The sequence below is a fragment of the Xiphophorus hellerii genome, chromosome 15 (assembly GCF_003331165.1).
Source record: "Xiphophorus hellerii strain 12219 chromosome 15, Xiphophorus_hellerii-4.1, whole genome shotgun sequence".
NCBI classification, from domain to species: domain Eukaryota; kingdom Metazoa; phylum Chordata; class Actinopteri; order Cyprinodontiformes; family Poeciliidae; genus Xiphophorus; species Xiphophorus hellerii.
In genome coordinates this window covers 5005591-5020751 of record NC_045686.1, presented here as the reverse complement: position 1 = coordinate 5020751, position 15161 = coordinate 5005591, and the positions used below count along the sequence as shown (strand labels likewise).

General features: G+C 40.8%; 1 protein-coding gene across 1 annotated transcript; it reads left to right on the top strand.

The window, feature by feature from the left end:
* Positions 1-214: 214 nt before the first annotated feature.
* mboat2b (membrane bound O-acyltransferase domain containing 2b) lies at positions 215-14255 on the top strand. Its single transcript, XM_032585460.1, has 13 exons — positions 215-513; positions 5437-5582; positions 6596-6673; positions 8413-8508; positions 8597-8652; positions 8731-8785; positions 8877-9057; positions 9959-10151; positions 10239-10342; positions 10432-10496; positions 10582-10714; positions 10926-11077; positions 11184-14255. The coding sequence occupies exons 1-13, from the start codon at positions 424-426 to the stop codon at positions 11350-11352; spliced, it is 1518 nt and encodes a 505-aa protein (XP_032441351.1). The 5' UTR covers positions 215-423; the 3' UTR covers positions 11353-14255.
* Positions 14256-15161: the final 906 nt, after the last annotated feature.

Genomic DNA, 15161 nt, shown 5'->3' with positions numbered 1-15161 from the left:
TAATAACATGGAAATATACGGAAAAATATTAAAATAGAACATTAAAAAAACATTAAAAACTATTCAAATAAAAAAATACATCAATTTTAATTAATACAAACAAACAAATAAATAAATAAATAAAAGCTGATGTTTTGTTTCTCAGTAATTTGTGGTATTTCAGTGACTGAGTCAGGAGAAATAATAGAATATGTTTATAGAGAAAAGGGAAGGTTTGAGGGATACAGATGGAGGAGAAAGTAAAGATCTGGGTGACGGGGGAGGAGAAAGAGGGGCTCCGAGGGAGGAGGGGGAGCAGACAGACAGGGTGAGGAGGAGGAGGAGCAGGAAGAAGAGGACGACGCTCAGGCAGACTAACAGAGCAGCCTCCCGGTGGATCACGGAGCTGCTGCAGCCGGAACCCCAAGCAGCGCAGCCGGAGCCATGGCCGACGAAAGCACCCGAACCACGGCCTGCACTGGCTCCAGCCTCCTGCAGCCGGTCAGCGAGATGACCAACCTGCCGCTGGACCAGGTAGGACCCGGACTGGGCTCTTTCCCCATGCATCCTCCCGGGGGCCGTGCCTCGGAGCCTGGCGGACGCCGCGCCGCAGCTCCGAGGCGGGGATCGGGTCTCCAACAGGCGCCTCTGCCGAACAAAAGATGCCTGAACAGGGCGGCGAGGCGGTCGATGAGTCCTGGCTGGACGGAGGCCTCTCAGAGTCCAGCTGTGGGAGGGGAATGTGTTTTGTAACGATGATCAGGTCTGAGGAGAAGATGCGCCTCTTTGTGGTGGAAATAATCAGGAATCTATGAGCCTCGGTCTGCAGCAGAGGCTCCAACCACCCAAACATCTGCAAATCCAGATCATTTATACCAAATAAAACGCTGAGGAGGAGCTTAGAGCCCAACCAGGATGAAGGGTTCATCAATAACAGAATCAGTTATCAGGTGATTCAATCATTCCCCCAACTCTGGAGCCCAGACCAACAGGAACTAGTGTTGACTTCTTCAGATATTCTCCTCTGGTTCCCAAATTCAGGGATATATCATTCACATATGGGGTCTATTTACAGTTAATCTCTAATTTTCCAACATTTTCCACCTTTAATGTGTCATAAAATATCCAGATTTCAGCTGAAACAAGCACAGGGAGAAAAATATTAACGGATTAACAAACTGCTGCACACTATTTTGTTTGAGACACACTCATATGAATTATAATTAACAATAAATAAAGTTCAGATGTCCTGGTAGGATAATTTAGTAAAGCTAGCATTTGTAGAGAGTTTACAAAGGATCAGATCCAAGGTACCAGTCAGGAGAAGGTTTAAAACAGTTTAACCAGCCTGGTATTTGTGAGGATTTTGGATTACAACTGTTTCAAAGAGCTAAAATCCACAAATAGTTGAGACCTCCTCTAAAATGCCTCTAACTGCTTATTTTTACAGTTCAAACAGTAAATATACCTTAATATGCATCAGTACGCTCAGTGTAAACAGCTTTAGCGCTGCCACAGAAGCTAGCATCCACAGTCTTCCTTATTTCTGCTCCTCAGGCCAATCAGCACCCAGGAAAATGAATATGGCTTCTGGATTGGCTGCTTTGTAAACACCATCCACTAGCAGTTAGCATCTAAGCTATCTAAGCTTTCCACGTAGCGTTTTCTTTTGATTTTTTTATATGTGATTTACGAACAATATGGAGAAAAAATCCTGAACAGGCGTGTAGAAACCGAACAGAGAGGCTGCTAAGAGCCTTACTGTAACGCTGAAAAGCTGCAGTAATTTCTGGCTGTGTTGGGTCTCAATAATCTGCTGTCGTCTCCATGGATTCTCCTCTGACGGAAAACATTCAAACCTGCCGAAAATCTTCCTGATTGTCGTTGGAGAATGTCCCTTTGGGAAATAAATCTGAACTTTTGGATCCTTTAGGGACAAAAACAAGTCAGTAACATTAGTAAAACCACGGTAGTGGGAGTATCATGCTCTGGGATTATGTTTAATTAGATTAGGATTCTGTTTGTTTTATAAAAGTTGATGAATTAGGGACGGTTTTAAATACGTCTTCATCACAAAGTCACTCAAATAGGGCCTGACAGCATGAAGTCAATAAATCTGCAATAAATCAAAAACACAAACACATCCCGACCCCGAATCTGAAGAAATTCAGATTCCACTGGCTGATCACAAGCAAGTATTTATATTTTAAAAATCTCCCAATTTGTCTAAATGAAATAAACTCATCAAAGCACTGAAGGTCAAACTTCCTGAAAAATGATGCCAAAGACTCGACCTCAAGTTATTAAATTATTATTGGTTATTTTTGTCTCAAATTATAAATTAGTTTGATTCAAACAATAGGAGAGCAAAATATTTCTGTTGTTATGGTGATAAAATGTAAAAAAAAAGTCATTTATGAATTAGCAGATAAACTATGTGGCAACGTTGAGTTTGACCGAGCTAAGCTAAAGGTCAAAGGTTAATATTCTGTTAAAGCTGTGAAATGCAGCGTCGACCATCAACACTTTAATTCCTGCAGCTGACAGAAGATAAAAACTTCCTGAAGAGCTTTGAGCCTCCAGACCAACAGGTGATACCTCAGCGTGTAACAGGTAGACGATGCTGCGCTCTGATTGGCTGAGAGCCAGCTGACTGGATGCAGGTGGATCAGGTGGTTGGTGCTGCTGCTGGAGGTCAGAAGGTCTCTGGTTGGTGATACTGAGACCCGAATGTCCAGATGGCTTCCTGAACCGAGATCTGTCCGTCTCACCGGTTCGAAATCTGATTCAGGGAAGAAAATGGCTGAAAAATGGAAAAACGTTTCATGAAAATGTTTGCAGGTTGATCAGATGAACCGAAGTTTGTCTTTCCTGGTTTCAGTCTCTTACAACTAGAAATGGGGATTTATTTAAAATTTAGATTTATTGACATCAGAATAAATTCCAATTAATGATGTTTAAAACTTTCCTTATTGTTGGGATTCATAGTTTTCCTACTTTATCCAGTTTGTTAAATAAAAAACAACAATACATATGAAAAATATGGAAATAAAGTTACATTGTGCAGCTTAGTGATACAAATAACTACATGATTCTTTTAGACGCACATTAAAAATGTTTTTCAATAGTTTGTGGGGATATCATTGCTGTAACTCAGTCACACATAAAAATTAAGTATTTAATAGTTATTATCGTCACTTTTTTCATTATCACAAAGTGTCGTGATAAAACTTTTTGTTTTCGACCATTTTCCACTAATCTAATGGTAATGGCAGAATAATGCAAGAACTCATCCTCAAAGATCAATAAACCTTAAATTCTAATCAACATTTAACTCTGGAAGACATTTTAAATAACCAGAATAAATAAATGAAACAGAAACAACAGATAAAATGAATGATGAAGTCTCTGTAAACATGACTGTCCTTTAGCTGAGCCAAAGCACCAGACTGAAAGCTTTTATCATCCAGTCTTTGCAAATGGAAATTATTGAGCTTGCTTTAATTTATTATGTCATTAATTGATTTATTGATTTATTACTCATTACGACAGGCCTACTGCTGATATCGTTCTGCCCTGGAATGTTGCTTCAGAGCATCAAACAGAAATACTTTGTGATTCCATTTCTACTTCTGGATCTTTTCTCCCAGTTTAAACTTCCTAAAGAAAAGGAAAGACGATCTTCGTTTCTCCAGACCGAATGTCTCAGTCCAGCCGCTGTGGGTCGGAGTTTAGTCTCGGATGAGTAATCGCTCAGTTTACACACTTTCTATTATTTATGACACTTGGTCTCAGATTACAGACAGATCAGATGCTCAGTGAGATCACTCTCTGGAAATACAAGACTACATGGGATGAAGATGCTGCTCGTCATCAGCAGAAACACAGACCTGCAGGTGGCCGTGAGATTTGGTGACAGCAGAGCATTTAGTGTGTTTTGGTGGTGATTTATGACGGTTGCATAGATCAGAAAAGTCAGAGTATTAAATCCAAACAGGCTGGGTTTTGGTAAGTCCACCTTCCACCAGATGTCGGTTCTCAGAGATCAGGATTCGATGTCTGTCTGAGGAAGTTCAGGATGTTGGTGTCTCTAGATCAGTTTGTGGTGAAGAAGAGGCTGAGATGATAAAGGATGGATGGATGGATGGATGGATGGATGGATGGATGGATGGATGGATGGATGGATGGATGGATGGATGGATGGATGGATGGATGGATGGATGGATGGATGGATGGATGGATGGATGGATGGATGGATGGATGGATGGATGTGAATACTTCTCTGCACTGTCAGAACTGGATCATCTCTGCAGAGAAATGTTCATGTCTGTGGCAGTGAAGGTCACTCAGCAGATGAGGCCAGGCTACATTCCCCAGATACACACACACCAACACACACACACACACTCACACACAGACTCTCTCTCCTGCATGGTGTCCAGCCCGTCTTACTTCATAATGACGGGCGCCATGGCGATGGACCCACTTTGTAATCTTCCTGACACCTCAGAATAATCTCTGTAAAACCGAGTCTGACCCGTGTTGACGCATCTAATAAAAATCCAGACGGGAACCAGCCGACTCGAGTCTCATTAATCAAAACACAAAGTTTTAAAATTCCTCACACTTCGATGGAAGCGTGAATAAATCTGACTCTGGAGCTCCGGTCTGTTTTATCTGATTTATTTGTTGGTTCCACCATCAAGTTCATCAGATCTGCTAATTACCCTTTAGCATCACAATACTGACCCACTCTGCTTTGCTGAATTGATTTCATTTAGATCCATTGGAGGGCTTCCTACTACGTATAAACACCCAGGTTATAGCATCTCCATCAGACTAAAATCCAAACTTTGACTAGGCCACTCCAGCAGAAGGCTCATTTATTCCACCTGGTTGTTGTTTTATCATTTGTATTTTTATTTCTGGTTTCTGGCCTGCAAAACCTGATGATTTGAATAAAGTTTACTTCCTGATTCTGACGGTAGATCAGTTCGTTCGCCTCTCATTGTTGAGATAAATCAGTCACTGTTGGGCGAACTGAAAGGTGTCGCACCATGTGGGCCGTCTTGTCCTGACCCGGCTTCGTCACGCTGCTGCTGATGGGAACCGTCTGAGCAGCTGAACAAACCTCATCTCACCCGCCGCGGTCGACTTCCTGATGGGACGGACAGGAAGGACCAGAACTTCACTCAGACCAGCAGAAAAAACAACCACAGCTCTGCTGGTTCTTTAACGTGAAGGAGTGAGGCGAATCTGAAGGTCTCGCAGGTCGGATTTCTCCCTGTTGGTTTGGAGAAACGGGAGATAAATTTGACTCTGCTGCATTTAAAAGGTTTTCCAAGACTTTAATGTAATCTAGTGACACTGATGTGTTAACGGGAAACTGAGATGATGTGTGTGAGCTCCTCCTCCTTCCTGACTCTGACGCCACTTTTCCCTCTGCTCCGTCTGCAGGTCAACTTCGTGGTGTGTCAGCTCTGTGCTCTGATCTCAGCCTTCTGGTTTCGTCTCTTCCTCCATCCCAGTAAAACCAGTCCTTTCATTAGACATGTGGTGGCAACTGTGCTGGGGCTCTACTTCGCCCTGTTCTGCTTCGGCTGGTGAGGCGACGGCTGCAAAACCTTCCTGGTTCCCAGTTTTAGCTCGTTTTTGCCAAACTGATCAATATGTTGCGGTGGAAAAAACTAATTTCTGGATCACCTCGAGGTGAAGAATGGTGAAGAGTGGCTAAAATGCTAGCAGAAGAAATTAATGTTCCTGATAAATTCTGATTATTTGGGACATTTGGAGAAGAAACGTTGCAAGCTGCCATGAGGCCAGCGTTGGGTGCCGTTTGTACTGAGTCTAACATTAACAGCAATAATTTGGTTATTTGACCAAATTATCCAACGAAAATATTTAGTTACATAGCTAAATATTTAATTTGACCTAATTAATTAGGTAATATTCAGATTTACTTGCCAATAACTGGAAGTGGACTGTCAAACATAAACTTTGAAAATCACCTCTTTATTGTTTCTTTTCCTCTTTTTCCAAACATTTCAGCTTAAACAAAGATGATCCGTTTTAAAGGCAGTACAGACGTTTACCAATGGACCTACAGCCTAATATGCAAGTGAATTTGCATATTATCTGAATATTTAGCTCTGAGCTAGCTAAATAGTTTGTTGGTCAACTACATATTTGACAAAGCTAGCTAGCTGAAAGCTAATTAAATGTTTAGCTTGCCAACTAAATACTTAGTTTTCCAATCCTAACAACTCTTCCATGGAGATCAAAATGTCCTCCAGAATCAACTTTTTCCTACAATCCAGAAACACTTTGATGGTGATTTTCTGGGTTTCCTGATAAAACACAGAGTCTCAAGGCTAAAATGATCTCAAAGTGAAGAACAGAACATAGTACTGAGGAAAATTTCCAACCTTATTTCAGTTAGCCCATAGCATGGTGCTACCAAAACAGAAGCAGACACACTGTGATCAATGACAGGTTGAAATAGGACTTATACTAAAGGAGGCACAATGATTGCTAAATGTTTGTTTATTGTTATTGTTCACATCTTTAAAGAAGGTCCATCAGTTTTTCTTTGACTCTCTGCTCCTTCTTTCTGCAGGTATGCGCTTCACTTCTTGCTTCAGAGCGGACTCACCTACGGCATCATGATCCTGACCGGAGTGGAGCACATGCACAAGTGAGCATCATGGACTCCTTAGATAACGGCATCGTTATAGAGACATTAAAACTGTCAGAGGAAGCAGCAGCCGTGAAATTAATCTGTTTGATCCATGAAACTCCACAGTTTTCTCAGTTCACGTAGAAAACAACTTCCTGCTCCTTGTGTACATTAAATAGTGGAATGCTTTTTCCAGACAGACTGCCAATAAGTAGATTATGTTATGGTCATACAACTAATTCAGAACCCACACAAACTGAAGATTAAAACTCAGTACTGAAAAGTATCAGTTTTACATCAGGAAGTCTAAAATATAAATAAGATAATGAATTCAAACGGCTAAAGCTCCAACACAGGAGGCTGGACTCAAACGTAGGGAGGAGCCCAGAGTAGAGTCACCGCTTCCCCATATCAGACGGAGGCATATGGTGAATGGTCTGTACTTATAAAGCTCTTTTATCTAGTCCAGAAGACACTAAAAGAATTCCTTCATGGGGACTTGTTTCAGAAAATAGTCGCATCTTAAATAAGAGGCAAAGATAACTGGATGGGTGGAATCAGTATCCTTCTTTCAATCGTCAACAGTTCAGGAATGAAACCCCAACATTCTTCTTGAGCCAATGGTGTCGACTGTGGGAGGACTTCGATCCGCAGTTGGTGGGATGCCGGTATGATCCCGCGCTCCATCTGTCTCCATTGTTGTGTCCCAGGTCAAGACACTTCACCCGCCTTGGTGGTCTGAGGGGTCAGATATACCCAGACCGGGTAGCTTGCCGCCATCAGTGTGTAAATGTGTTCATGAATGGGTGAATTAAGTCCTCTGGGTTTGATGAAGTGCCATACAAGTACAGGCCATCCCTTCCACCTCCTCCTCAAATATCTTAAGATGTTTTCAGGCTAAAGAGGTTGTACAGATTTCCTCCAGTGTGTTCTGGGTGTGTGGAGGGTTTTCTGTGGAATATGTCCAGAGAACCCCCAGATCAAGCCATCCGGAAGGTATCCTGATCAGTTGAGTCCAGTTTGGAGGACTACATTGAGTACTTGAGTACTCCACACGTGCTCAAGTGGACGCAACGAAGAGTGAGTGTCAGACACTTGGTGTCGTATAGCAGACCCTCAGCAGGAGACAGTGTGATACCAAAATAAGGCAGCAAGTGGGCGCAACCAGCCAAAAGGATGCATAGAGTGATTGCCACTCTCTGTGCTGCACTGACGGATATGCAGTGGCTGCCCTGGTCAATCAGAAATAGGACTAGGTTCCCAATTAGCCCACCAAACTTTGGACTGCGAGAAATGCAGGAATTTGTCACAAGAAATGTAGGCAATCTGCAAGATTTACTGTGAAATCTCATCTGTTCATACAGAGTCCATACGGCTCACAGAATATGCCAGAGTATCTGGGTGCCTTCACTCAGTCTCTTGACTCTAACTCTACCGTGTCCTTACATTCAAGCCTCGTCACTCTACCTAGGAACTATATTCAGGTGTTTGCATCCAGGATCTCTTTCTTTGGGTCATGACTCCAATGATCCAGGCTGGAGATGTTCTGGAGATACTTGAAAAGAAGAAGCCCAATGCATCCTTTAAAGTCTTTGCACCCAACATTGTTACTACATATTTAGTTTAAGAACTGAAACTGTGGTCATACCTCTAAAGAAGCAGGTTGGGGAAGTCTTTCTGAAGTCTCTCTAACAGAGACAGACTACCTGACCTGAGATCAGTGAGTTGTTGTTGGTTTGACTCTCTTTTGGTTGCAGGTATTGCCTCGTGGTGGCTCTCAGCTACCTGAGTCTGTGCCAGATCACTCGAGTCTACGTCTTTGACTACGGCATGTACTCTGCTGACTTCACAGGGTAAAACTCCTCCTGTTTGTCATGTTGGTTAAAAAGCCTTGAGTTATGATCAGTGATGTTTGATCTGCTGTCTTGCTTCCTTTTCCAGTCCCATGATGGTGATAACTCAGAAGATCACAAGCCTGGCTTTTGAGATCCATGATGGTGAGCTGCTTCTGCTGTAGTTGTACAACACTGGGACGACTGGGACTCAGGTGTTAAAGGTCTCTCTTGTTTTGGTAGGAATGGCTAGGAAGGAAGAACATCTGACTGCAGGACAGAAGATTTTAGCCATAAGGTTTTTTCCATTGTTTTTAATATTTAACATTGGGTTTAAAGCAGTTTCCCTCTGGAAGTTTGAGCACCTATGTGTTTGTGTGTTTCTTTAGGCGAATGCCGAGCCTTCTCGAGTATTTCAGCTACAATTGTAACTTCATGGGGATTCTGGCCGGTCCAACCTGCTCTTACAACGACTACATTGCCTTCATCGAGGGGAAACCGCATCGCCACCGAGAACAAGAGGCCGACAAGTCCAAGACCAGACTGGGTCAAGGCGAGCCATCGCCAAACGTAGGTCACCTGACTGGTTTGGCTCTATAGCAATCATCCACCAGACATAATCAATCTCATGGCTCAAAAAGTCTTAAGATAATGATTATTCTCTACCTAAAACCTCTAATCTAAAAGCAGCAAGTGGACTATAGTGCAGGGCATTCTGGGTAAATACAACGAAAACAAATGAGGGAGTGTAGTGCTAGCAGAAGAAATGGCTTGTGGTCTTTTCCCAAAGACAAAAGAGAAATCCTCCAACCGCTAAAACCTCACAGCTGCACTCAGTGTCTTCTTCAGAGGTTTTTGTGTCATTTCCTTCAGTGGTTCTCGGTCCAGCACCCCGAAAGGCGAGAGGAGAAACGGGTTGCTCAAAGGGTTTGGTTGGTTTGACACAGTGCAGTGTGAAAGAAAACAGCACCAGAGGAAAATGGAACAAATGTTGCGGTTTTGGTCCCCAATCGAATAGAGTCTCCCAGACTATCAGCTGGGACAACATCCTTAACGATGCAGATCTTTGTCGCCGCCAGCGTCTTGCAGCAGTTCTTATTCTGCAGATGTGAAAGAATCTCAAGAGTCTGTTGCACTCGGCTAGTTCTTTGGCAGTTGGATAGCTTTGCTTGTATTATGTTGACGTAGAGAGATCCAACAAAGATTGTCTTGCTTGAGAACAGTCTATGATTGCTGTTTCCTGATTTCATGATGTCTTGATTTAGAGTTTTATGTGTGAAACAACTCAAAAAGGCCATAATGTAGAGATTCAGTTAGAAATGTACTGCTCAACATGCCATTGAAAGTTTACTGCTGCTCCAATCAGCAACCAGGAAGCGATGGAAGTTCCTTCTTGGAGAGAAAATGAGGACAAAAGTATCTTCCTGTCTACAAGCAGAAACTTGACCAGAACAAATGTGTCTCTCCTTAGATGGAGGTGGTTCGTAAAGTGGCCACCTCCTTCTTCTGCCTGCTGGTCTTCCTGTCAGTGTGTAAAGTATTTCCAGTGGAGCGAAACATCGAGGACGACTTCATTGCCAACACGCCGTTCTATGCCCAGGTGGTCTACCTGTACCTCTCCATGCTAACCACACGACCCAAGTATTACTTTGTCTGGACACTCGGTGGGTGACTGTGTTCATCTTTCCCAAACTTCTTTATTCTATTGGACTGTTTGCTCATATTTCACCTGAGACTGTCTCACCAAACAGCTGATGCCATCAACAATGCTGCCGGCTTTGGTTTTAACGGCTATGACAGTAATGGCGCACCCCGCTGGGACCTGATCTCCAACCTGAGGATACTCAACATTGAGGTCAGGATCGTTAGGAGAGAACATATCCTTATTATGTTTTAGAACATTATAGGTTGGCAGCTGGACTAATTAGACTTTGTGTTTTCCAGCTTGCCACTAGTTTCAAAGTTTTTCTTGACAACTGGAACATTCAGACGGTGCAATGGCTCAAAAGGTCTGTCTGGAGATCCATGGCTGTTTATGCCAGTTAAAGGACACATTTTTCTGTAACCATATTGTCTTTATCTGTTGGAAAACAGGGTTTGTTACGAGCGATGTCCCTACCACCCAACAGCAGCCACGTTCATCCTGTCCGCTATGTGGCACGGCGCCTATCCAGGATACTACCTAACCTTCCTGACCGGCATCGTTGTCACTCTGGCGGCCAGAGCGGTGAGATGATGGATGGATGGATGGATGGATGGATGGATGGATGGATGGATGGATGGATGGATGGATGGATGGATGGATGGATGATGGATGGGCTAATATTATTACATCATTGTACTTTGTTATTAATACTCTGTCAGTCCTGCGGCTGAGTAAGGGTCCGTCCTCACCTGTCCGTCTTTAGTCCTCACCTGTCCGTCTTCTGTCCTCTCAGGTGAGACACAAAGTTCGGCCCCACTTCCTGCATTCTGCGGCCCACAAACTGTTCTATGATGTCATCACGTGGGCAGCCACTCAGATCGCCATCTGCTACACGGTGGTGCCTTTTGTCCTGCTGTCTGTGGGCCCGTCCCTAAAGTTTTACAGGTCAGCCATCTCTTTCTTTTCTCAGGTTGTACATTTAATTTTGTACTTTGTCAATCAGATTTGCATGGAATTGAGGTTCATGTTCCTTATTTCTTCCTTCCTGCAGATCGTGGTACTTCAGCCTCCACATCATGTGCATCCTCTTGGCTGTAGCGCTGCCGGTCAAACCCAGACATTTGCGCCTCAAAGAGCAGCAGAAAAGCTGCTCCCAGGATGCAGGCCTGAAGCCCCTGGAGGCTGCAGAGACCCACAGTCACAAAGAGAAAACCTCCTGAGGCCGGGGCCAAAAGCATCTTGTAAATTTCCATGGACTTGTGTGGGAGGATGTGAAGCCGGACGGACCCAGTGATGCTCCTGCTGGACTAGGTACAGAAAAAAGGCCAAACCTGATTAATTTGGATTCAGTGGGGGATAAAAGTGAAAGCAGGCTCTGGGTTTCTTTTTTTTTTTCTTAAAGGAATCTTGACTGCCAGAAATGACAGCAAACAGACTCAGAAAAACCTGCCATGTTTAAGAATATAAATACCTAATGTGAGTTTACATGGGAGAGCTGCGTGTGATCAGTGCAAACTGCCTGAACTACCATGATTTTAAACCAACTCCCTTTTCTTACTTGTCAGAAACTTGTGGATTAAGGAGGAAATATATGATGATATGAAAAGATTTGAAAAGAAAAAGAGGTGAAAAGCTGGAATAAACAATTTGATGACAACAGGGGTTGTGTGAATAAAAGTCAGACTGATTAAAGGAAAGCTATTAAATATTTTACAGAAGTTAGTTTTGGAAAAAGTGCCAATGTTTGTTCACTCAGTCACCTTATTTGTTCTAAAAAAAAGAGAAAAGTCTTGATGTGTTTACATGTGTAACTTTGGTTTAAATCTTACTGATGCGTTTCATTCCAAAAAAAGATGTGGTTTGATAAGCAGAAGATAAACAGCTTTACAAAACCTTCAGAAATGAGCAGAAAATGGTTTTCCTTTAAAGTTTGATGATTTTTTACATATTTTCCTTTCCAGTTGGTTTTGGGCTTGTAGCTCAGGATGGTAATATTTTGTTCCTTTACAGCTTATAGTTTGTCACATCATTCAGACTCTCATTATGTCATTTAGCTCAGACACTGGAGAGGAAAAGCTGCTTGGTCTTGCAGCTAATTATTGTGGATAAAACGATAGACATAAAAGAGTAGAAACTACGGCTCTGTAAAAGACATATTGTGAGTGGCATTTTGAAACACTTGAAAGATTTTACAGCGACCCTTTTGAACAGCACATATATTTCTGGAGAAACAAAATAGATACAGTTATGTTGTTATGACAAAAACTAAATAATTAAGTGGTCTATTATGTTTTAAGAGGTAAATTAATGTAGATCTAAGTGCGTTTGTGTTTCATAGTGATTTAGCTTATTCTGATTTGCAGATATTTTTGCCAGTAATACTAAATAAGTGTTTCATTGTGTGTAAAACAATTTAATTTGTAATTTTGCTGAATGAAATTTCAGGATTTTATTTTGAACATTCAGTTTGCACACACAGTTCTAATAATTATCAAGGAGACCGTGCCACTCACAATATGGAGGACGCACAGTCTGGTTACCCTTCTATGTTTTTTGGTCACAAATGTTGAAGAAAAGTTTAGAAATTTTGATTTTGTTTTGTTTTTTGTTTTCATCACAACCTGACTGAATTAGAATAACATTAGAAAAATCTTTATTGACAACAATACAGTCAGATTTTTGTATAACACATAAGGATTTGGCACTGTGGTGAGATTCTAGGTTGTCTGGCTCCGTCATGTGAGAGAATATGACCTTTAAAGATAAAACAGAAAATATTCCGTATTGGTTCAGTTTTAAATCTGAATTGCAGAAAATATATCATTTTTGACAGGGCTGTTAAATCCAACTACAAAGATGCTACAGCTAGGTGGGTTTTGCTTACTGAATAAATTTCCACCTGCAAAACAGAAGATATGAGAAATGAAATAGTATTTGACCATAAAGTAAGTTTGATGAGACAAAAGTGACATAAAACAGTATTATAGCAGTTGATTTACAATAATCTCACACTGGAAGTAGCGATAAAAAGCTTGTAGCTTTAAATAAATTAGTTTTTCCATCAAGGCTACAACAATGTTTCACTTCCTGAATGCCCAGTTTCTACATTTGTTTAAGTTTAGATGAGTGTTGGCTGTGAGTAAAGCTGTAGCCATGATTTTTATAGGTTCCTCTATGTTCCATCAATGTTTTCTTTGGGAGATAAAAAAAAACAGCTTAAGGAAAGTTTACCTACGCTTCATTGTTTTGTTCAATTTAAAAAATCAGTATTGAACTGTTTGCTTTAATGTTAGCTAGTGGTTTAATTTAGTTATAGCTGCTCATATTTTGAGTTATGTACCAAACTGATCCATGTGTAAATTTAATCACCAATATTTTTGTTGTTTAATTTATTTTAACACTGAGTGTAGCTGAAAAATTGTGCTGGAATAGCTACTTTGTGTTTACTTTTGAGCTTCAAGCTTGCTAATTGTTAGCTAACTGTACATCGAGGGAGCTAGCTAAAACTGTGTTCAAATAAAAACCAACTAATATTTGTCCTGCACTCCCTCACCTTAAAATTTGATAAAAAATAAACAGTAATAAACTGTTCTCTCATTAAATGTTCTTGAGTTGAGTTGGTTATAGTTGTTAGTTTGGCTTTTGAAGACAAAAATTAGCTGGTTTTCTAACTTCAAACTTTCAAGACAACTGGAGCACAGCAGGAATCAAACAAGACATTTATATAAAGTTGCTGTAAATGTTCTCTTCCATCAAACTTCTGGTTTTAGTTTATCTAAACAATTTAATCTCATTTTTCCGTCCAAACTACTCTGAGTATTAACAGTCAGCAGTTCTGCCAATCAGTAAAAATCAGTGTTTTCTTTGCCTCTTTTCTTCTAAAACACAGAAAAATCGGAATCTTTGTTTTTGTATTTGTTCTACAGTTGTATTCCTAGTTTCAGGTTTCTGCCATAACACCTGGTTGAAAAGATGTGACTGCTAACGAACATGTTTATGTAAAACAGTGATTAAAAACCAGCCACCTATCTTTGTAGTTTTGACATGTTTGTTTTGACTGTTTATTTTATTTGGTTTATTTTGTAAATTATGTGAATAAATGTTGGATTTTTTTTACACTTAATGTGTCCAAGCTTCCAGTTATTTTCATTATTGCACAGCACATTAATGAGGGATCATATAAAATCATATAAATATATAGCCCCTTAATGTCTTACAACCACAAACATAAACTTATTATCACTTTGTATGTTGACACTAAATTGAACTGGAGAGTCAGATGAATTTACAAATAAATCATTAGATAGAAGAAGATAGATAGGTGAGAGTATTAGTAATGTAGGCAAATGGCTGGGAGAAGGCAGAGTCAAGATTATCTGTATAACCTACACCTGTATACAACACCGGGGGCGTGGCCTGTTATCATACAGCTGCGATTAGAGCTAATGGCCTAATACCAACACTGTACTTGTACTTTCATGAGATCACACTTCTGCACTTTAACCCTGAGTAAACTGATACTGAGCAGAGTTCCTGCTAATGCTCTGAACTGATAAAGATAAGTAGATTTACTGCACAGATTATAATCTGCATTCATAACAGATTCAAAGAAGAAAACATTGAAACCAAAAGTAGCCAGACATGCAGTGCTATGCAAATATATTGACACAACCTGATGTTGATCAACATTACAACCACAAACTTCTATGTACTTTATATGTATTTTATGTGCTGGACCAAAGCAAAGTAGTGCATAACTTTGGTTTTAGAAGTAGTTTAAAAATTGTGTTTTTGATCATTTGAACCACCTTTCACTGTTGTTACAGCTAAAAGTATTATGGGGGAAGTTTTCATCCGCTGGAGACGTAAATAAATAAGTTTCAGAAAGCAGAGATGCTGTTATGAGTTCAGAGTACATCTAACAAAACCTGCTCTGGAACTTTTATGACGACGATTGTCTATTTTTATCCATTATGGCCTTATGTTATGGACACATTTATAACTGTTTTAAACAACAAAGATAACAAAG